This window comes from Camelina sativa, chromosome 6 (genome assembly GCF_030686135.1).
Source record: "Camelina sativa cultivar CO46 ecotype springtype chromosome 6, ASM3068613v1".
NCBI classification, from domain to species: domain Eukaryota; kingdom Viridiplantae; phylum Streptophyta; class Magnoliopsida; order Brassicales; family Brassicaceae; genus Camelina; species Camelina sativa.
In genome coordinates, this window is record NC_141885.1 from 17,719,468 (window position 1) to 17,743,591 (window position 24,124).

Genomic DNA, 24,124 nt, shown 5'->3' on the forward strand with positions numbered 1-24,124 from the left:
TTTCACCCTCCCGCAGTCACATCGTCGGAAGAACGGTGAGGCTGATGCGAAACTCATTGTGAATTGAACTAGGTAGGCCTTTTGTGAAAATATCTGCATATTGGAGTGAAGTAGGTACGTGCAGAACCTTGACCTCGCTGATAGCTACCTTGTCTCGGACGAAATGTATGTCGAGCTCTACATGCTTTGTTCGTTGGTGTCGTACTGGGTTAGTTGAGAGGTAGACGGACCCGATATTATCACAGTAAACGACAGAGGCATGTTGAATTGGTCGGTGGAGCTCTAGCATAAGATTCCGTATCCAAGTGAGCTCGGCAACAGTGTTGGCGACGCCTTTGTACTCTGCCTCCGAACTGGAACGAGACGGCGTTGGCTGTTGTTTGGCGGACCAAGACACAAGATTCGGACCTAGAAAGACACAGTAACCGGAAGTAGAACAACGGGTTTCTGGACAGCCTGCCCAGTCGGCATCGGAGTAAGCTGTAAGTGTATCTATTTGACCTCGGACCATCTGTATTCCATAATTGACTGTCCCTTTTAGTTATCGGAGAATACGTTTGAGTGCAACGAGATGTGGTTGTCGTGGAGTGTGCATATAGAGGCAAATCTGATGAACTGCATAAGAGATATCTCTCCTTGTCAAAGTTAGATATTGGAGAGCTTCGGCAAGTTGGCGATAAGATGTTGGATCAGCGACTGGGTCGCTGTCGTCGATGGAGAGTTTTGACTTGAGGTCCACTGGAGTGGCCAGAGGTTTGCAGGCGGACATTCCAGCTCAAGCAAGTATGTCCTGCGCATAAACAGATTGTGATAAAAAGAGACCCCTTTTGTTGTACTCTGCTTTTATGCCAAGAAAGTGACGCAGTTTGCCCATGTCTGTCATCGGGAATTCTGATTTGAGCTTGGCAATGACACGTTGCAGTAATGTTGTTGTTGAGGCTGTGAGAAGGATGTCATCGACATATAAGAGCAGATAGGAGAAGTCACGTCCTTTCCTGAAAATAAACAAAGACGGATCTGCTCTACTTTGAACAAAGCCCATGAGTTTCAAGAAAGACGTAAATCGAGCATTCCAAGCTCTAGGAGCTTGTTTAAGGCCATAGATTGCTTTGTTCAATTTGCAAACATGATTTGGATAGTTAGGATCAACAAACCCCGGTGGTTGATGCATATAGACAGTCTCTTCTAGATCCCCTTGTAAAAACGCGTTTTTAACATCTAATTGATGTATTGGCCATGCCAAACCAACAGCCACATTAAGAACCACACGAATTGTAGCAGGCTTAACGACCGGACTAAATGTTTTTGTGTAGTCGACACCCTCTTTTTGAGACTTTCCATTAGCAACCAATCTCGCTTTATGACGTGACAAAACACCATTCTCATCGTACTTGTGTTTAAATAACCACATAGATCGAACAATATTAACATTAGGCGGACGAGGAACTAAGTTCCAACTCTTAGTTTTAATCATAGCATCATGTTCATCTGTCATTGCGGGATTCCAGTTAGGGTCTGAGAGAGCAGAGAGATGGCTTTTTGGTATTGGGGATTTGGTTTTGTGAAGAAGAGCGTTGGTTTTGGCAAGAAGTGATATCATCTGTCTGGGTTTGGTGATACCAGATTTGGATCTAGTTTGAATGGTAGAGGGAACATGAAAGATTGGGTCCGGACGAGGAGGGCGTGTTGGTGCTGTAAGTGGTGGGAGTTACGGTGGTGAAGAGAATGGGGCTTGCAAGATGGATTTAAAGAGCGGTGATGGTTCAGGTGTGTCTAGAAAAGAATACATTTCTTTTGGTGCAGAAAGGTTTGCAGCGGGAAATTTCTCTTTGTCAAAGAAAACATGACGCGAGATGATTATACGATTTGTTTTCAAATCCATACAGCGGTATCCTCTATGTTGGGTTGGGTAGCCAAGGAACAAACACGGGGTTGTGCGTGGGGACAACTTAGGCAGAGTAGAGTGATTCAGGTTCGGGAAACATAAGCATCCAAAAACTCTGAGATGCTCATAGGCTGGGCGTTTGTTATAAAGCAAAGTGAAGGGAATTTGATTGGAAATGGCTTTTGATGGTGTGATGTTGAGGATATGAGCCGCTGTATGTAGAGCTTCGACCCAAAATGATGGTGAGAGTCGAGCTTGGAATAGGAGAGTTCGAACGGTGTTGTTAATGGTTCGAATCATCCTCTCTGAACGGCCATTTTGCTGATAATGTGTGTGGACAGGAAAAACGGAAATGTATACCTTTAGAGCCAAAATAGTTGTGAAAATCTTTGTTGTTATATTCCCCCCCCCCCCATTATCACACTGGAAATTTTTGATGGAAGTGTGAAATTGATTTTCAATTAGATTTGAAAAATGAAGGAACTTTGAAAACACGTCACTCTTACGACGAAGGGGATAAACCCATAGATGGTGAGTGAATTGATCAAGAAACAACACATAATAACGAAAACCACTCACGCTAGGGATGGGAGATGTCCATATGTCCGAATGGACTATGTCAAAGGGTTGAGTAACCAAAGTTTCAGAAGCAACAAACGGAAGCTTTATTGATTTCCCTAAAAAACAAGGTTCGCAAGAAGATGAAAGTTTCCCTTTATTACATAACATAGGATTCAATTGAAAAATAGAAGAAAGAGAAGCATTATTTGTGTGACCTAAGCGTTTGTGCCATAGATCGGGGGTTGTAGCCAAAAGAGCTGTGGAAGCTACCGGCGTTTTATTGATTGTGGAAGGAAGAGAGTAGAGATCGCCGGAGCTATCACTTCGGAGCATTGATGTCCGTGTTTGAAGGTCCTTAACAGTAAAAACCAAAAGGATCAAAATCAACAGAACACCAATTGTCTTTAGTGAATTTACGAACAGAGATTAGATTCTTAACAATTTTAGGAGTGACTAGGACATTGTTAAGAGATAGGGATTTGGTGTTTGTTTGAATTTAAGATGAACCTATGGCTGAGACAGGGATGGAGGAACCGTTACCCACAAAGACAGATTGACCGGTGTTATGTTTAAAAGTAGAGTGGAGCGTACCTGCATCTGCAGCTAGATGTGCCGTGGCGCCGGAATCCATGTACCAGTCCGTAGAAGAAGGATCGGCGATGGCTTCAGAGGTGTAAGCTTGCAACGGAAATTCAACGAGGTTGGCCTGCTGTGGTGGAGCAGGAAATGAGCGCGGAGCTGGTGGCCACTGCGGGTATTGAGGCATCCAGTATGGAGGTTGTGGTGGCCAAAACGGTGGTCCATTCCAGGATTGCGATTGTAGGAGGAATGTCCTCTGTTTCCTCTGTTGTTGCCTCTTCCTCCTCTGCGATTTCCTCTGTGACCGTCGTTGCGGTTGCGAAAGTGTGGATTCTGCACTGGTGTGGTCGTGGCAGTGAGTGCAGTTGAGGACGAGGAGGTGTCTGAGTGTGAAGCAGTGACACGAGTACTCTTCTTGAGTCTGGTCTCTTCCCACTCAAGCATCGATTTGGCAGACTCATAAGAAGGAAAAGGATCTTTGTGTTTGATAACGTTAATGATGTTATCAAACTTGTCGTTAAGACCATTTATGATGTACACAACGAGAGTCCGGTCGGTGACTTGTGTACCAACATTGGTTAGAAGAGCTGCTGTTGATTTCATCTTCTGACAATAGTCACGAACAGTCATGTCGCCGATCTCCATTGTGCGGAGTTCGTTGTCGAGTTGAATGGCTCTCGCATCTTTGTTGTTACGGAATTGAGACTCCACACGATTCCAGACGTCACGAGCAGTACCACCGGTCTGGAAGGAGGAGCGAAACAGTGGTGGCGCCATGGTGCTGTAAAGCCAAAGCTTCACCAGACCATCACGTTTCAACCAAGCATCGTCGTTGGCATTGGCAGGATGGAGAGAACCATCCAAATGACCGGAGACGTCGAAAGCCATGCAGTGTGTGAGAAGAAGCTCACGCCAGGCATCATAGTTGTGCTCATCTTCATCAAGGAGCACAAGTATTTGATTTTTGATGTTTGTAACACCAAAACAGCGTTCATTAGAGCTGTTAGGAGCAGCCATTAATGGCGAAAAGAAAGAAACAGATAAAAGAAAAGAGAGAGAGAAAAGAAATGAAAGAGGATCAAAGTCCTAGATGCTCTGATACCATGAAAATCTTGTGGAATTCCTCATCGGTTACATTATACGAGTACAAGGCTTATATAGCCAAAATAGTTACACAAATAGAGGAGAGGATCGAGGTGAGGTTCCACACAATCTGGAACAATATTAACAACTTAAACAATTTCCTAGATACGTGTAACAAAATATATATATGTCTTTCACTCACCCCCAAGCCTATTCCCACCAATCCCTAATTTCTCTAGTTGGGTGCAGTTTGTTAAAGAACTGATCAATTCAAGATCTCCAGAAGAGTAACTTCCCAGAGAATTGCCACTGAGAATTAACCATTGCAAATTTGGTACATTTCTAAAGGTAGGAATACTTCCTGTGAGATTGTTGTCATTCAATGCCACTTTTCGAAGAGTCGAGATATTGGAAAATGTTGTTGGAATGGAACCTGTGAGATAATTTCTTCCCATATTTAACTCTTGAAGATTTGGTAGCAGAATACCAAAATCAGGTCTCAGGGGACCCGAGAAATGATTTAAAGCCATATATAAAATCCCAAGTGAGGACATATTATAGATAGCAGGGGGAATAACACCTGAGAATTTGTTGAATGATAATTCAAGTATCATCATTTGACTCAGCCTAGCTATATCAGCTGGAATTTCTCCTTCCATATTGTTTCCTCCGAAACTAGCTTGGATGAGTGATGTCAAGTTTCCTAGAGATGTCGGAAGCTTCCCTTTCAGATTGTTATCACGGAAATTTAAAACAACAAGGTTTGTCAATGACCCTAGTTCTGAAGGAACACCTCGTCCAAGAGGATTCAAAAATAAATCAAGTTCCAACAATCTAGAGCAGTTAGACAAACTGGCTGGAATCCCTCCTCCCAGATAATTAATGCCCATATATAAGTATTCAAGTCTAAACAAGTTTCCCACCTCTTGAGGTATGTTTCCACCAAAGGAATTATTAGAGAGATCAAGATATATGAGGAAGGAAAGATTACCAATAGATGGCGATATCTCTCCGCCTTATTGCAATCTTTTGAGCTCCAAACGAGTAACTCTCTTGTGTTTGCGGCCACATGTAACCCCCATCCAGTTGCAGAGTGGAATGAGTTATTCCACGAGGACAAGACAACTCTTTTGTCTTCAGAAATTTGAGACTTGAACGCGAGCAACGCTTGCTTATCACTTTCATCGGTAAAACCATGTGCTTCAAGTAACATGAGAGCATTGAAAGCAAGTAAAAGAAATAGCGATAAGATATATATGTTCAAGTAACAACGCTTGCTTATCACTCTCATGCTTCCCATATTTTTTTCTTTTGTTGGTTTAAAAGCTTGTGGTGCTTCTCATGTTTTGTAGGAAAGTGTATATATAAGAGATGAATCGACTGCAAAATACCTTAACTTGTGGTGAAAATTAAACTTGAAGCAAGAAATAGCGATAAGATATATGCTCACAACCAAAGAGAATTGTCCAAAATGGCATAGATTCTTGCCGTCTAGACTCATATGCCGTGTAAGTCAACTAGTCAACTGTCTAGAAAGACAAAAATACATTTCACGAGTCTTTAAACTTTTTTTAGACGTCATATGTTAATGTGTTAACCCTCAACGACTAAAAAAAAAACACTTTTAAGTTACATCCGACTGGGACTTTTCGTTTATTTACCCCAGGAAAATGCTTATCATTTGTTAAAGCTGTTAACACAAGATTCATATAAAGAATCAGAATCAAGAAAGTTGTTTATTAAACAAGACAACAATATTATAAAATTATAAGCAAATTAAAATCTTTGGCCTCGCAGTTATAAGGAATATCACTACATAAAATAGTAATTTACACACAATTCTTATATTCAAAATCTTCATAGACCAGGTAAAAAGTTAATGTAGCAATGCTTCTGACCAAGAATGCCTTGACCGCATAGCTAGACAAAAATATTTGTGAGCTAGCTAGGTCCTAATAGCAGGGAACAAAGAAAAAAGAAGCAAAACAGTAACACAGAAGATGAAGAAGAGAACCCAGGACTGACTGTAATCGCTTCTCAGAACTACAATGTAAAGAAATATAACCAATATAAGAATTTTTTTTTATATAATAAACTTTATATTAATACTAGAAAAGGACCAGTCCGATGTGCAGGTTAAATTTTTTGTAAATAAATTTAAATTTAATAAAAATATATTAAAATTTATTATACATTATTTATAATTTTTTTTGCTATAATACATTGATTTATATCCATATACAAATCTTTTTTGTATATTACCACTAAAAGTGTATTTTTTACACCTAGGTATATTGTATGTTACAAATATATTATTTACCACTGATTGCGAGTAATTACCCGATACACTTAACTGCAAGGTAGTATATACGGGGTCGAATCCACAAGGACCAATGGTACATTAAAGATTTGCGAGAGTCGTAAAAAGCTAAAGCGGATGAATGTTTGTTTGTTTAGTTTTCAAGTTTGTAAATAAAAATACAAAGAAATAAAATCGATTAACTTATAAGATTAAAACATTGGGTCATATGGTATTTCAGAGATCAATGACTAATGAGAACATGAAATATAAGATTCAATAATTAAGAACCATTCTAGAACATGAACACTACAATAGACTAACCCTCTTTTAAGGCATTAGAAACTAAATTTGACTATTAGTTTGCTAAACTTTCATTTGCAACCTCCTAACCAAATTTGCATTACAATCAAGTTCATTAAGTTCACAATGCGTCCTAACATCAACTTTCGCAGGCTATAATTACATTGCTCAATTCACACTCTTTCAGGCATTCTATCGAACATTTTTGATTTATAGAAAAACCTAGAGTTTAAAACAAGGTGATCAGTCCTATTTTAGCATTAAGATCATGTGAATCAAAGAACCTAAGGATTAAGAACTCCAAACAATAATTAAAACATCAATTCATTGAATCTCCTAATTGGAACCCTAAAACCCAATTGGAGAACTTCTCACACATAGCAAAATTAACAAAAATCATAGATGAAGAAAACATGATTAAATTGCAGAAATAATAAGAAAGGGTTTAGAAATCTTCTCCAAATTGTCAATGAGGATGAATCTCTAGAATCCCAAAAGAACGACTTACAAAAAGTCTCAGGTTGCAGAAAAGAAAGCATGGAATAAAACTTAGGGTTTTTCTCCCAGCAAATAAAAAGTATTTATAGAGTTCTCCAAATAAGGTAAAAAAAGGTAACGACCTAGTCAAAACATTTCTCAGCCATGCGGGTTTTTTAAGTAGGCGGTTTTTGACGTGAAACTTGCCAGTTCAGACTTGTTTCTTAGCCAGGTGGGTTCCTCAGATATGCGGGTTTTAACATCAAATTTGTCGGGTTAGACTTCGCTTCTCAGCCAGGCGGGTTTCTCAGATAGGCGTGTTTTAACGTGAAAGTTGTCGGGTTAGACTTTGTTTCTTAGCCCGGCGGATTCCTTTGGTAGGTGGGTTTTCACGTGAACCAACATCCATCTCATATGCTTGTTTGCATCCAAAATTGCTCATTTTTCTTCCATTTTCCTCCAAAGTGTTCTAAAACCTATAAAGACTCGATAAAGAACTAAAAGAATCCAAAAACACATTTTGACTCAATAAAAAGTATATAATAAGAGAGAAAACAAAGACATAAAGCCGATAAAAATACCATATATCAACTCCCCCTCGACTTAGATCTTTGTTTGCCCTCAAGCAAAACAAAAAACTTTGCCAAGGAAAGAGGTTTGAAAACGCCAGAACTCACATATTCTTCTGGGATTACGCTATAAAACAATTTCCTGCAAACCAACATCACAAAGCTCATATCAAACCGTACTAAATCGTACTTTGCCATGACCGTAGCAACTTCATAAATCCTAAGATCACAAAGACTTTCAGAATCAGATAACTTAACCTTTTAACATTCATTAGTAAAATGTGTGCACTCTCACAAAGGGGATATCGAACACATTATGGTCTAGGTGTAAGGACAATTTCAAGGTGGCTCAAGTGTTTAAGGTTTCCAGCAATGTGAACGGATGCAAATCATTATGCAAAATCACAGTGAGACACAGACCAATTGGGAGGTACACAGCTTCCCTCTAACTCGGATCAAACCAACCAACGTAAAACTCCAAACAAATCATCATTGTTCTAGATGCTTTTGATAAATAAATAAGAGTACTCTGACTTTTCCGGTTCCATTCTTACTCCTTTCCCATTTTATTCATTTTGTTTGTTTTCTCTGTTTTCTTATCTTTTTTTATATATGGAAGAGTGGAACCGGTTCTAGTCTCACAAAATTGCATCAAAAGAACTAAATCATGAAAACTCAACACATGCTTATGAACATAACCTCACAACCAAAAAAATTCGATATCAATCACCCAAACAAACTACAATGACAATCCTAACTAAAGGAAAGCTATGTCGGTCTGTATACTCCATAGTTTTTGCACATGAATGCACATGATGATGATGACCAGAGAATGTGAGTGGTATGAAGCAAGGATAGGGGTAAAGGTGTGGTACTAGACTAAAAATGAGTCTAGCCATTAAGATTTTACAAAGAGTGGTAAAAATGATGTACACTAAACTCTAAATGTATGATCCATTACATGATTCTCAACCCTCTAAGTGAGATATAATAAGTCCATATTAAGTCCAAATAAGCAAGGCCAAGCTCAAATCATCCAAATTTTCAAGTGGCAGGAATTATTGAAGTGCTCAAGTCATGATTTTTTTTTCTAAACTTCCAAGTCATCCTTAAAGAATGCTAAATGTTCCCAACTCCCAAGGCAATGAATCAAGCATGGTGCAATTCCCTAAGAAAAGATCATAGTTCTCAACCAGCATTTTGACTCAATAAACAAACTGACTGACTCAAAAGAAATCAACAAAAGAGAAACAACCAAAGCAAACAAGATTAGTAGACATATGACACCTTCCCCCAGACTCGCTTCACACCGTCTCAGTGTGAAAACAAATCCAATAAAAGATGTCAAACAGACTCAAAAGAAATTTCAAAGAAAATTAAATAGTAAAATAGAGAAATTCCTGGTGGGTTGCCTCCCGCAAAGCACTTGTTTTGCATCTTTAGCTTGACCGCTGAACTCAAAGTGTTAATCATAAGAATCAAAAGGTTGAGCCAATGGACCTTTAGGCCTTCTCCTGTTACCGCAGGAAACAATAGGCTCCAAGTAACACATAATTACCCATAATAGGGAGACAAAATAAACATCAACCAAATTTACTACAAATGTAGCATATATATTGAAATGTTCTTTAATGGTTGGATGCTCTTGAGAATCAAATGCATTTAGAGGAAAAATAAAGTCAATTTCAGGTTTTAAAGAGGTTTTCACAAAATAATCAACTTCATCCCCATTAATCTCATACATCACAATATTCTCATCCAAAAAATCAACCTTAGGATCTTCATTCTCATACAATATTTTATCAATATCAAGCACAACTCCTAAGTAAGATTCTTCAAGAAGAGAACTAGATATTTCAGGCATTGAAAACTTAAACTCGAGATTATGAGCATTCAAAGCACATTGATATTCAATATCAAAACATATTTCATAGTAATCCTTAGCAAGTTTTGTTGCTCTTAAAGTATCTAGTTGTTGGGTCTCACATATCAAAGCATAACATTCATCAACGATCATGGGAGTATGTAAAATAGAAGTCACATCTTCAATGCAAGGCATGTGAAAATCCTCAAAATCATGAGTGTCAAGGGTTGAAACGCATGTACCTTCTATTTCGCTTGGTGGAACCCAATATATTACCTTTTCAAGATCATGGGCTTCTTGTTCTTCAAGAGATGTAAGTTCTCTTCCTTCACATGCTGCCCGGAATGATAAGAGGTTCAGCCGAATTAAAACCGCTAAATCACTCCTTAGCAGTGTAGGATGTTCCGTGTGAAGTTCATCCAACTTAACCTTTTGTTCCGGTGTAAGAACACTCTCATCAAATGGTGGCTCCACATATGGATCATCATCCTCTTCTTGTGGCATATCATTGTATTCCATGGCCAACACCTCCCTTATACTATGTGACATTTTTTTTTAATATTTCATATACACAAAAAACACCAAAAAGAAAGAGAAAATATTAGTTAGCAAAAGAAATTAAAATGCTCGAGACTAATAACTAATCCTAAATCTCTAGGTAACGCAATTGGTCCCCGGCAACGGCGCCAACTTGATTGCTCGAGTAATTACCCGATACACTTAACCGCAAGGTAGTATATACGGGATCGAATCCACAAGGACCAATGGTACATTAAAGATTTGCGAGAGTCGTAAATAGCTAAAGTGGAAGAATGTTTGTTTGTTTAGTTTTCAAGTTTGTAAATAAAAATACAAAGAAATAAAATCGATTAACTTATAAGATTAAAACATTGGGTCATATGGTATTTCAGAGATCAATGACTAATGAGAAAATGAAATATGAAATTCAATAATTAAGAACCATTCTAGAACATGAACACTACAAGAGACTAACCCTCTTTCAAGGCATTAGAAACTAAATTTGACTATTAGTTTGCTAAACTTTCATTTGCAACCTCCTAGCCAAATTTGCATTACAATCAAGTTCATTAAGTTCACAATGCGTCCTAACATCAACTTTCGCAGGCTAGAATTACATTGCTCAATTCACACTCTTTCAGGCATTCTATCGAACACTTTTGATGCATAGAAAAACCTAGAGTCTAAAACAAGGTGATCAGTCCTATTTTAGCATTAAGGTCATGTGAATCAAAGAACCTAAGGATTAAGAACTCCAAACAATAATTAAAACATCAATTCATTGAATCTCCTAATTAGAACCCTAAAACCCAATTGGAGAACTAATCACACATAGCAAAATTAACAGAAATCATAGATGAAGAAAACATGATTAAATTGCAGAAATAATAAGAAAGGGTTAAGAAATCTTCTCCAAATTGTCAATGTGGATGAATCTCTAGAATCCCAAAAGAACGGCTTACAAAAAGTCTCAGATTGCAGAAAAGAAAGCGTGCAATAAAACTTAGGGTTTTTCTCCCAGCAAATAAAAGGTATTTATAGAGTTCTCCAAATAAGGTAAAACAAAAGGTAACAACCTAGTCAAAACATTTCTCAGCCAGGCGGGTTTTTGAAATAGGCGGATTTTGACGTGAAACTTGTCGGTTCAGACTTCGCTTTTCATCCAGGCGGGTTTCTCATATATGCATGTTTTAACGTGAAAGTTGTTGGGTTAGACTTTGTTGCTTAGCCAGGCGGGTTCCTCATATAGGCGGGTTTTAACATGAAATTTGTCGGGTTAGACTTCGCTTTTCAGCCAGCGGGTTTCTGAGATAGGCGTGTTTTAACGTGAAAGTTGTCGGGTTACACTTTGTTGCTTAGCCATGCGGATTCCTCTAGTAGGCGGGTTGTCACGTGAACCAACATCCATCTCATATGCTTGTTTACATCCAAAATTGCTCATTTTTCTTCCATTTTCCTCCAAAGTATTTTTAAAACCTATAAAAACTCGATAAAGAACTAAAAGACTCCAAAAACATACTTTGACTCAATATAAAGTATAAAATAAGAGAGAAAACAAAGACTCAATACCGATAAAAATACCACATATCAACCACCACCTAGAAAATGACTATATGAACAAATTAAGCCAACTATTATATGTCTCTTTATTTTCACGTTTGCATAGTTTCTTTAATCACTAAAATTGTTGGCTCAAAAAACATTTTGATTAAAACATAAATTACATCACAATAATGTATGACTAACCATGGAGAGAACCTCGGTTATGCCATCTTCCATTATGGAGAGAACCTCGGTTATGCCATCTTCCATTATGGAGAGAACCTTGCATCAAACCTCCTCCACCATTGAGAGAACCTTCGCTCTGCCTTCCTCCCTTGGGGAGATAACCTTGTTTCCAACCTCCCCCACCTTTCTCCCTTGGGGAGATAACCTTGCGTCCAACCTCCTCTACCGTAGAGAGAATCTCGGCTCTGCCCTCCTTCTGTGTGGAGAGAACATGTTCACGTCTTTTGACTATCTCAAAGTGGCTTGCTCCAGCAACCAATGAAACTAAAGACCTTTTTTCTAACGTTACAAAATCTTTTGATAGTAACTAATGTTAAATTTTCCAATGTATTTCATGGAAGTTTCTTTGACACACCATTATGTTGCCTCTGTCTTCAAGCTCCTATGGATCTATCAACAACGATTTATGTTTTTGCAATCTATCTATGTTTGTTGTAGGCTTGTGTTTGATTAGCCTATTTTATCCAACCATTAGGTTGATGACCTTCTCCTCTTTATCTCCTTTTGAGATTGAACGAATGGTAACAATTATGTTTGCACAAAAAAAGGTCTATAACCAACCAATCAAGGTTGAAAAATTAGAAGAAAATTATTTTGACATAATTAATGAAATAATAGAAAATTATAAGCACAATAATATATGAATCTCAAATAATTAAATAAAACAATCTATAACTACAACAATAAATTTTAAAATACAGTATTAGAAAAAGAAGATGCATATATTAATCTTTTATTTTTTATGGGTTAACATATTAATCTTACCTATTCCAAACTGAAAAAGTAGAAAGTATGAGTATATTTCGGTGGTTTAAAAAATAAGAAAAAATTTTGTTCCCATTTTAGAAGTTTGACCAATAGAACAAAGTTGAAAACAATATTTTTAAATAAATTATTTTGTTAGATGAATAATATGAGCCGATCTATGTTTATATAGAAGTGAGTATTTACATTTTGTAGAATTAATAATTTTCTGTATATTTTTCTTAATCCATTTTCTATTTTCTGAGAAAATTTATTCCAATGAGCTCATTGGTTTTTTTTTAAAAATGTCTTTCTTCCCACTTTCTTGTAAGATGTACTATCGTCCGACAATAAGAACGATTTATGTTTAGTTGATCTAGTGTTGTATAATCTATGTTGTTATATTGCATTTGTGTATTCATTTTTTTTTATGTTACCTATCCTGCAAATTAATAGAAATAATAGTACCACCGTGAGAAATTTGTTAATCCCAAAACCTTAGTTATTATGGATAAGAAACTTTGTTAACACTTCAAAGTCAAAGATTGTGTAGTATGCATTATGAAATTGAGAAACGAAACAAAATTCAAAGAAACGGCGACGAAAACACGTGGTAATATTTAGAAATCTTTTTATATAGTTGCTTCGATTAGACAACAAACAAATTGCCTTTGATACTTGTTCAAGAATGATGATCTGTCAAACAAAAGGTTAATAAAAACAAAGAAGAAAATTTTACCAAGAAAAACAAAGCTAGTCGAAATTATTTTGTTTGGTGAAACATATGTCATCATCTATTTGCTTATATAGAGGGGTGTATTTAAAATTCTTTCCCTTTTAGGATTAACAAAGTTTATTTTAATATAATAAGATTACAATTATCTTATGTTTCGTTTTACCAAACTTGAATATTGTGATTTCTGATATTAAAATTGACACGTTTCACGATCTGATGAGTTACTATTTTTGATATGTGATTTCTGATTGCTAAAATTGACTCATGTCACGATTTGATGAGTTACTAACGTTTATTTTTAAACGTAAAAACTAACATGTGTCACGATATGGTGAGTTTTTAACTTTGATCTCAGATTGTTAAAACTAACAAGTGTCATGATCTAGTGAGTTACTAACTTTGAGAACCAAGATTTATATAATAAGATTATTGGGCCACCCCAAAATTGGGCTTGGCCTTAGAAAATTACACGGTTTCAACAGTTACAAAAGGAGGAAAAACAGAGGACGTTGTCGTCGCGGAAAAAAAAAACATCAGATCCTGCTGAAAGACCTTGAGACAAAAGCTCGAACATGTACGCCGGTGGTTGCAGGATCCACGGCTTTGCGGCGATAACACCAAACCTGAACCCTTGAAAGAAGAAAAACAACATTTGTCGGCAAATAACACAAAATTCATATTTATTCGAAAACTAATTGTTACTTAAAATCTGGTAACACAAGATTCATATTTACTCTGCATAAAAAACAAGCACCCATTATTTTGAAAGTCTTCTAAGTATATTTAATAGAGAGAAATATATAATTGGGTTACAAAGTCTGTAGAGGAAACCATAATCACTTCAACGTCTGGCTTTAAAGAACCTCCTTCTGATTTAGAATAACTCCTTTCTAGCTTTACTCATTGTCAATCTATTCGTCGGAGTTATGTGACGAGGTAGAGATTTAATTTTTGGAGATGCATTGCATACTAATTCAGCAAGATAATTGGGATGTATTTATAGTATACAAAACTAAGAGTGGAAATTAAGAAAAGATTAATCCTACGGATGATAATAATTCACGTGTTGGATTTAAAACTTGGCGTGAGGATTTAAAGAGTCGTATTTGGCATTACATGTCTTCCAATCCCTACCACGAAATTGCAAATTGTAGTCTAGTTTCCAAAGATGAGAAAGAGATCCAAAAAGAGACTCTAATGGCTTCCCAGAACAACGATGCATTAAAACCAAATGAACCGATGTGGAGACATCCCTGCCAAGACATTGACCAAATTTGCCAGACTATGAGCGATAGATAAATCACATGTACTTCAACTTTTTCAAGATTATTATTATCCTCTAAAAATTTAAAGCTACAAACAGAAACATTCAATCTTGTCTGGAAACAAAACAGAGCATAAACAGAGGAAATAGACAAACCACAGACTATGAAAGACAATATGATATTATATATAGGCCTCAGATTAAGGCTTTTTAAGTGGGTGGGCAATTTTGTAGATGATTAACACTTCAACGTCTGGTTGTTCTTTTGGTTTTGAAGAACCTCTCTCTAACTGAGATTAGCTCCTTTGCTGCTTCACTCGCTGCTAGACGGTTCATTGGAGATTCCTCACAACACCTAAGTCCCACCTCGAAAAGCAATGTCAAGCACTCAACAACAGGGAAACCGACTCTCAGACCACTGTGAAGAATCGATTTATCTGCAATGTCCAATACTTTTTCTGGCAACGCCAACTTGGTGTAGTTGTATAGGGTAAAGTTTCCCCCAAATAACTCATTGGTCGGTCTTTTTCCAGTGAACATTTCCAAAAGGAGAACCCCAAAGCTATAAAACATCACCATGTATTGACGGCTGCCCTCCCATTCCATATTCTGCACCATAACTCACACAGAAAATGACATCAAGATTATTATGCAAAAGTATAATACATAAATATTGTTCAAAGAAAACACATAACTTCTCTTGTGTGATAGCTTTACCTGGTGCGGCATAGCCAATGGTTCCTCTAACTCCAGCTGAGCTTAGTTGGTTGAAGAAGGACTCTTGGTCGAATTTGAGGAGAAGACGAGCCAGACCAAAGTCACTAACATGGGCAGTTAGATCATCATCTAGAAGGATGTTGCTCGGCTTAAGATCACAATGTGCTATAGGCTCATGACAATGAACATGAAGATAGTCCAAAACAGAAGCCACGTCTACAGCAATGTTGAGCCTTTCAATAAGTGTCAAGGTTCTTGAGGGGCTATGAACCTCTTCTACTTCCTCTCGGTGCAACCACATATCCAAGCTTCCATTCGGCATGAACTCATAAATGAGAGCCCTGAATTCATTACCTTGGAAATCAATACTAGCGCAAGCTGACAGTAGTTTCACAAGATTACGATGCCTTATGTCCTTCAAAGATTCACATTCTGCCATAAAGCTCTTCATCGCTCCATGTCTCTCCATGTTAAGAACTTTCACTGCAACAATCGTGACATCTGTCGAGAGCAATGCCTTAAACACAGTACCAAAACTGCCTGACCCAACTATATTGCTTGAGGAGAAGCCATCAGTCGCATTTCGAAGATCTCCATAACTTATTTTCTCATGGAAAATATCCAATGTGGAAGGAGCTGGATTATTGGCCTGCTGGTTCTTCTTTCTTAAAAGAGGTGGTTTAGGCATATCTTTGCTTTTCCTATTGTTCATAGTTTCTCTATGTTGGTTTAGAAAAAAAAAGAAGAACCAGCAGGCCAATAATCCATGCGTTGGCCACCAATGGAAAAAAAGCATCCACCTCTTTTAAAAAAACATCCAACTTATCTTAAAAGAGATGGATGCTTTTTGCCTGCCCAACGCATGGCTTTAATTCTAGTTCCTTGATGCCTCCACATAGATTTTTGTTTCCAAATAGAAAAATCACGGTAGAATTCTGAAATTTTCTGTCTAAAGGAACCTTTCCCTCAAATTTGTTAGTGGATAAATTGAGATACTCCAACGAGGAAAAGTTTGCAAAATATCCAGGTATAGTTCCAGAGTGATTATTGTTTGAAAAATCAATTCTTTTAACACCCATCAACCCACTTATATCTGGAATTGCTCCATAAAAATAATTTCCTTGTAAATACATAACTTCCATCGAGAGACATTTTCCCAAAATTTGTGGGAGTTGTCCTGATAAGTTATTAAGTGATAGTTTAACAAGATTTTGTAGTCTTCCAACATCGTCTGGCAGAGAGCCGCTCAAAGAATTACCTTCCATACTTAGTTGAACAAGGGTAGGGATTTTCATAATCTCATGAGGTATAGTCCCATTCAAGTTATTATACCCGATTTGTAATTGGAGGAGGTAACTGCAATTACTGAGACTTCAAAACTATTGTTGTACAAATGGGGTTCTTCTAGCCGAGTGAGGTTGCCTATAGCAGATAGTATCTCTCCTGACATTTGGTTTGAATTGAGTTGTAAAATAACAAGTCCAAAAAGATTGCCGGTAGAGGTTGGGAGTGGTCCCGTCAATATATTATCTCCCAACATAAGTGTTTGTAGGCTTATGAGATTCCCAATGTCATGAGGAATTCTTCCAGAAATAAGGTTTTCTTGAAGATCTAAAGTTACGAGATTCGCCGAGAAATTGGCAATGGAAATAGGCAAATCACCCCCAAACCTATTTCGACCAATACTTAACAACTCTAGTTGGGTGCAGTTAGTCAAAGAGCTGATGAATTCAAGATCTCCGAAAGAGTAACTTCCCAAAGAATTTGTATGGAGTAATAGCCATTGCAAATTTTTTACTTTTTCCAAAAGTAGGAATACTTCCTGTCATATTGTTTTCATTCATTCCCAATCTTTCAAGAGTCGAGATATTAGAAAGCGTTGTTGGAATGGTTCCTGTCAGATAATTCCCTCCCATATTTAACGATAGAAGATTTGGTAACAGACTACCAAAATCATGTCTCAGGCGACCCGAGAAATGATTATAAAAAATAGATAAATTATGAAGTGAGGACAAATTGTAAATAGCAGGAGGAAAAACGCCTGAGAATTTATTCCCTCCTAAGTGAAGAATCACTATTTGAGTCAATTTAGCCACCTCATTCGGAATTTCTCCTTCTAAATAGTTATATGTAAAGCTAACTTGCTTGAGTGATGTCAAGTTTCCTAGAGATGCAGGAAGCTTCCCTTTTAGATTGTTTTGACGAAGACTTAAACTAACAAGCTTCGTCAATGACCCTAGTTCTGAAGGAAAACTTTGTCCAAGATTATTTGAAAATAATTGAAGATCCGACAATCTAGAGCAGTTACCCAGACTACTTGGAATCCCTCCTCCCAGAATATTAGAGTTCAAGTACAAGTATTCAAGTCTAAACAAATTTCCAATCTCTTGAGGGATGGTTCCACCAAAAGATTTTTTAGATAGATCAAGATATATGAGAAACGAAAGATTACCAATAGATGGTGATATCACTCCGCCCAAATGCAATCCTACAAGATCCAAACTAGTAACTCTCTTGTGCTTGCGGCCACAAGTAACCCCAGTCCACTTGCAGAGTGGGAATGAGTGATTCCATGAGGACATGAAAGCTATTTTGTCTTCAGAAACTTGAAACTTGAACTCGAGCAACGCTTGCCTATCAGTTGTATCGGTAAAAGCATGTGCTTCGAGTAGCATGAGAGCATGGAAAGCAAGCAAAGAAAACAGTCTCATGCTTCTCATTTTTGTTTGTTCTTGAAAGCTTCTCATATTAATTTTCCAGGAAAGTGAATTATGAATATATAGGAGACGAGACGACGCAATTGAAAAATGTCTTTGAACTTGTGGCGATAATGCAACTTGGAGGATTACATTAATGGCTCCCAACCATATAGTGAAAAGTTGCAAGATTTTTCCATATTCGAATGTTTATTAATTGTATATTGCCATGAAAGTCAAGTAGTCAACGTACGGTCTAAAAAAATGAAAAATGCTCTAGTCTTCCCGAAATTGTTGTAATTGCAATAATATTTTAAAATTGCAAAGAAAAAGAGAAACGTAACCAAAGTTTCTTTGGAGTCACTGTCAACGTTTAATTTCCTGGACCGGCATGGCAATAATTGTGGGACGATATGTTAGGTTTATATGCCTCAAGTAACATTGAGGGAGGCATACTGAAAGAAAGTACAAAAAGAATCCTCATGCAGTCATCATGCTTCTGATCATATTTTGTAGAATAGTGAATATAACGGACGAAAATCAAAAGCAAAATGTACGTACCTTGTGTGGTGGTAATGCAGCTCAAAGATATATAACATGAGATAGTAAGTAGTATATTTGGCTCGCAATCACATTAAAAACTTTCAGACCGATCCAAAATGGCATGGGACTCTTTCCGTCTAAGTCACGTAGAGTCAACCTTACTAAAAAAACATACTATATATATAATTCACTAGTTTTTATAAATACTCACTCTATGTTGAATGTGTATAGACTTCTCCTGCATGAGATTTGAGAGTGGTGATTCTAAGAAGATGATACACTGATCATTGCTTTGTACTTCGTTCTTCATTGAGTAATAAAGAGTAATCGTATTGAGATTTAGCTTGGGGAAAGAGAAGAGATTAGAGAGGAGATCGCATCTTCAAACTTATCACACGAAGAGCTCAGAGTTTTCATAATTTGAACTCACTTAGTTCCTCATACGGATCACTGTATCTCTCTCTCTTTTTCGGTTTAATAATCTTTCTCCACCAGAAATCCTTAGGAGCAGTCTCTTTTGGTCTAGAAGTAGAGAATGCAGGCTATATATCTCTGTCCACAATCTCTATAAGACAATGGAACTCTCTCCCATGTCTCTGTTCTTGATGTGGCATCATACACTCTTTACATGTAAAGTCGTCTCCCATTCGGGAAATATCAAAGTCGTCGTCGGTGCTCACTTAAGTCGCAATCTTGTTTCTTCTTCTTCTTCCTTAGTCTCTGGCGCCGCTTTGTCTCAGTCGCAATCTCAAATTTAAAAAGGGCTGACGTGGCGAGAGACAAAAAAGGCGATTTAGGGTTTTGGCTTTTCACGCAAGAATCATGCCGCTGGCGGCCTCCCCGACTCTAGGGAGAGGTATTCCGGTGTCGGATGAGAGGATTTCTTCTCAGGGGGATGACGTTTCTCAGGAGGTTGGTGGTCTGCAATTGGTGCATGACAGGGTGGAAGGGTTAAAGGAAACGAATCTGGAGCAGGGGGTGGGTTTACAATCTAAGCGATCTTATGCCAATGTAGCTCGGAAACATGGTTTCACTAAGCAACCGTTTGATGTAGTGGACGTTGATGGTCAACAACGGGTCATCGTTCCAAAGGACGTCTTGCAGGGCTCCAAACCTCTATGGGAGGATTTCCTGCTTGGGAAATTTTTGAGCACTAAGGCTCCTCATGTGGGTAAGATACATATGATTGTAAACAAAATATGGCGTTTGGGAGACACCTCCACTTTGATTGATGTTTTTGAAGTTAATGACACTACTGTGAACTTTCAGATTAGGAGTGAGTCTCTAAGGCGTAGGATTTTGAATCGTGGGATGTGGAATATCATGGATATTCCCATGGTCATAACGAAGTGGTCTCCGTATGAAGAGGAGACTCAGCCTGCTTTGCAGTCAATACCCCTGTCGGTTACTCTAACTGATGTTCCACCCACTATGTTCACCCATAAGGGTTTACAGTTTTTGGCTAGCGCTGTTGGTAAACCAGTACGCCTCCACCCGAAAACTGATGCCTGCAAAAGTTTTGATGTTGCACAGATTCTGGTTGAAGCGGACTTGACTAAGCCTTTACCAAAGGATCTTGTATTCATGGGAGAGGAAGAGGGAGAGTTTGAGGTCGACATTAAGTACTCTTATCCTTGGTTGCCGCCAAAGTGTGGAGTTTGTGGTAAATGGGGCCATCTCAAGGAGACTTGTCTAGCTCAACCTGCTGTTTCACCAACTAAAAACACTCCTATCCTTGTTTCTGATCAAGAAGCAAGACTGATCCCAACCTCGACCCCTGCTAGCAAAACAGGGGAAAGTGAACCTCTTCCCTCTGTTGTTACTTCTCCTGTGGGGAACGTTGCTAGAGGAGAGGAAGAGTGGACAACACCTAAAACAACTCGAAGCTCGGGTCAGCAGAAGTCTGTAGAGAGGAAGTTGTTAGAACCTATTCTATCCATTGTTTTTTCAGCTCTAAGTGATAAGTGGGATACAGAGGAGGTTGTTTCTGATGAAGAAACGATTTTGAGTGATGCTGTCGAGGACTCGAGTCATGTGGAGGATGATACGGGTATGCCCACACAGCAAGAGACACAGTTAGGGACTTCTCAAATCCCTCAACTACGTCCAGATTTGCCTCGTGTTTCAAAGACCACTCATAAAGTTATTTCGAAGCCTACTACTTAACTCCCTAACATCAATCTTAGGGATCAGAGTAAGAGGAACTCTTCAAAGCGTCATTAATGTCGTGCTTTTTTTGGAATGTTCGCGGTTTAAACCGTACTTCAAAACATTCCATCGTAAAGAAGTGGGTGGGTGATCCGAATTTGCATTTTGGTTGTCTGTTGGAGACAAGGGTTAAAGAGCGAAAGGCACAGTGGTTGGGTGCAAAGTTATTCAAAGATTGGTCGATTTTGTCTAATTATGAGCATCATGCTTGAGGGCGTATATGGGTGGTGTGGCAGAGTAATGTGAGATTGACTCCAGTATACAAAACAGGGCAACTTATTACCTGTTCAGTTAAGTTTGAGGAGGAAGGGAATGAGTTTTTTTGTTCTTTTGTCTATGCATCCAATTTGATGGAAGAGAGGAAAGCCTTATGGGAGGATTTACGCTGTCATATGGACTCTCCACTAATGAGGGATAAGCCTTGGATTATTTTCGGTGACTTTAATGAGACTTTAGCCATAGAGGAACATTCCCGTGGTGCAGATGGTCCTGGTATTATGGAGGGTATGGAAGATTTTCAGTCTATAGTGAACTACTGTTCTCTCTCTGCTTTGGAGTCTCAAAGCCCCCTGTTTACCTGGTGTAATAAGCGAGAGAATGATCTAATATCCAAAAAGTTAGACCGTGTGTTGGTAAGTGAGGCTTGGCTCGCTGACTTTCCACAGTCATATAATGTTTTCGAAGCAGGTGGGTGTTCGGATCATTCACGCTGTCGAATCAACCTGGTGAGTCAAGGGGTACCTAGGCCACGTCGTAAACCTTTCAAATTTGTAAATGCCTTGGTGGACATGCGTGAGTTTAAGCCACTGTTAGAGGAATTTTGGGGTACTACAGAATTTACAGAATCATGCCTGAGTTTAAGCCACTTGTCTACATCATCTCTTTTCTGGTTTACAAAGAAGCTTAAGGCACTCAAGCCTAAACTTAAAGCTATGAAAAGAAACAGGATTGACGATTTGGTTGTGAAAACGAAGGAAGCATATGCTCCTCTTTGTGAAAAGCAGGAATATAACCTCCTTTATCCCTCTACCACTGCTATGGCGGAAGAGAAACAAGCCTATGGTAGGTGGAGTTTTGTTGCAGGACTTGAGGAGAAATACTTGAAGCAGAAATCTAAGCTTCATTGGTTGAAAGTTGGAGATCAAAATAGTAAAACTTTCCATCGGGCAGTTTAGGTTCGAGCAGCCCAGAATGTGATCCGTGAAATCCAACGGCCTGATGGTAGTATTACTGCTGATGAGGCATGTATCAAGATAGAAGCAGAGCGTCATTTTAAGGAGTTTCTCCAGCTTATCCCTTCTGATTATGCGGGGGTTCACGTTGCAGAATTGCAGGCATTATTGTCGTTTCGGTGTTCCTTGGAAGATAAGCAACGCCTTACAAGACCAGTCTTGGCGGAGGAAATCAAGACGGTGTTGTTCGCAATGCCTTCTGACAAATCTCCAGGCCCTGATGGTTACACCTCTGAGTTTTTTAAGGCGGCTTGGGACATTATTGGGTGGAGTTTGTACTTGCGGTTCAATCCTTTTTTGATAAAGGATTTCTTCCTAAAGGTGCAAATGCTACAATTCTTGCTCTGATTCCAAAAAAGGTTGAGACACGCAAAATGAAGGATTACCGCCCCATCTCATGCTGTAACGTTCTTTATAAGGTCATCTCCAAGATCTTAGCGAACCATCTGAAGCTTCTCCTTCCAAAGTTCATCTATGGCAATCAGTCGGCTTTCGTTAAGGACCGTTTATTAATTGAGAATGTCCTACTAGCTACAGAACTAGTCAAGGACTATCATAAAGACTCCATTTCAAGCCGATGTGCCATCAAGATTGATATATCAAAAGCTTTTGACTCTGTCCAATGACCTTTCTTGAGAAACGTTTTGACAACCCTCGATTTGCCGCCTGTTTTTGTGCATTGGATAATGCTCTGTGTGACAACGGCTTCCTTCTCAGTCCAGGTAAACGGTGAACTTGTGGGTTTCTTTCAAAGTGAAAGGGGTTTGAGACAAGGATGATCTCTATCTCCATACCTGTTTGTTACTGTTATGGACGTCCTCTCCAAAATGTTAGATAGCGCAGTCAGACAACAGTTTGGTTATCATCCAAAGTGTTAGCAACTTGGTGTTACCCATCTGTGTTTTGCGGATGACCTTATGGTCCTCTCTGATGGTAAGGTTAGGTCCATTGAAGGCATAATCGAGGTGTTTGACAGTTTTGCTAAGCGATCAGGCTTAAAAATTAGTATGGAGAAGTCTACAGTTTACCTTGGTGGTTTATCTGCATCTGCCAGCCAGGAGATTCAGGACAGGTTTAGCTTAGAGGTTGCCCAACTCCCGGTTCGGTACTTAGGCTTGCCCTTAGTTACAAAACGTATGTCTCTCTCAGACTGTTCGCCTCTCATTGAGCAAATTAAGAAAAAAATAGGTTCTTGGACAGCCCGTTTCCTCTCTTTTGCGGGACGTTTAAACTTGATTCAGTCGGTTCTCTGGAGCATATGCAGTTTCTGGTGTTCTGCTTTTCGTCTTCCAAAACAATGTACTCGTGAGATAGATAAACTATGCTCAGCGTTCCTCTGGTCTTGTGCGGATTTAAATCCTCACAAAGCTAAGGTCGCTTGGGAGGACATATGTAAGCCAAAGAAAGAAGGTGGCCTCTGTTTAAGATCTCTGAATGAAATGAATGATGTTTGTTGTCTAAAGTTGATTAGGAGAATATTGTCTTCGGGGGACTCTCTGTGGGTTAAGTGGGTACATAGCTCGATACTCAAGCAGGCGTGTTTTTGGAGCCTCAGAACCACCACTGCAGGCTCCTGGATGTGGAGAAAAATTCTCAAATATCGTCACTCTGCAGCTTCTTTTTGCAGAACTGAAGTGGGAAATGGTTCACAAACGTTTTTCTGGTTTGATAACTGGTCAACCATGGGGCGTTTGATTGACATAGTGGGGGACAGAGGTTTCATTGATATGGGAATAAGCAGATCAATGACAGTTGCGGACGCATGGGGTAGACGTGGTCGAAGGAGGCACCGCCTGCAGCACTATGCTCTAATGGAAGCTGAACTATTGGCTAAATTTGAAAGCAGATCCACCAGAGAAGATATGGTTCTTTGGAAAGGGAAAAATGGTCAGTTTCGTCCATGTTTTTCCACCAAGGAAACTTGGAATCAAATCCGCTCCACGGCAACTGAGGTCCCTTGGTACAAATGTGTTTGGTTTGTTCACTCAACACCAAAGTTCTCCTTCTGTACTTGGCTGGCACTAAGGAATAAGCTCTCCACCGGTGACCGGATGGCA

The 24,124-nt window shown here is 38.6% G+C and overlaps 1 protein-coding gene and 2 pseudogenes across 3 annotated transcripts; all 3 read right to left on the reverse strand.

Annotated features, from left to right (window-relative positions):
• Nucleotides 1-2,526: 2,526 nt before the first annotated feature.
• Nucleotides 2,527-4,375, reverse strand: LOC104790935 (uncharacterized). The gene is made up of 2 exons (XM_010516732.3): nt 3,038-4,375; nt 2,527-2,800 (listed from the first exon to the last, which is right to left on the reverse strand). Exon 1 carries the CDS (start codon nt 4,040-4,042, stop codon nt 3,050-3,052), a length of 993 nt encoding a protein of 330 aa, XP_010515034.2. The 5' UTR covers nt 4,043-4,375; the 3' UTR covers nt 2,527-2,800; nt 3,038-3,049.
• On the reverse strand, nt 4,125-5,507 carry LOC147942741 (putative LRR receptor-like serine/threonine-protein kinase At3g47570 pseudogene; annotated as a pseudogene). The gene has a single exon (XR_015559163.1). The product of XR_015559163.1 is annotated as a putative LRR receptor-like serine/threonine-protein kinase At3g47570 pseudogene (transcript).
• A 9,207-nt stretch (nt 5,508-14,714) lies between these two features.
• Nucleotides 14,715-18,213, reverse strand: LOC147942742 (putative LRR receptor-like serine/threonine-protein kinase At3g47570; annotated as a pseudogene). Its single transcript, XR_015559408.1, has 2 exons — nt 15,389-18,213; nt 14,715-15,280 (listed from the first exon to the last, which is right to left on the reverse strand). The product of XR_015559408.1 is annotated as a putative LRR receptor-like serine/threonine-protein kinase At3g47570 (transcript).
• Nucleotides 18,214-24,124: the final 5,911 nt, after the last annotated feature.

Coding starts and splice junctions, on each gene's coding strand:
- LOC104790935 (XM_010516732.3), bottom strand. CDS start 4,042: ATGGCTGCTCCTAACAGCTCTAATGAACGCTGTTTTGGTGTTACAAAC.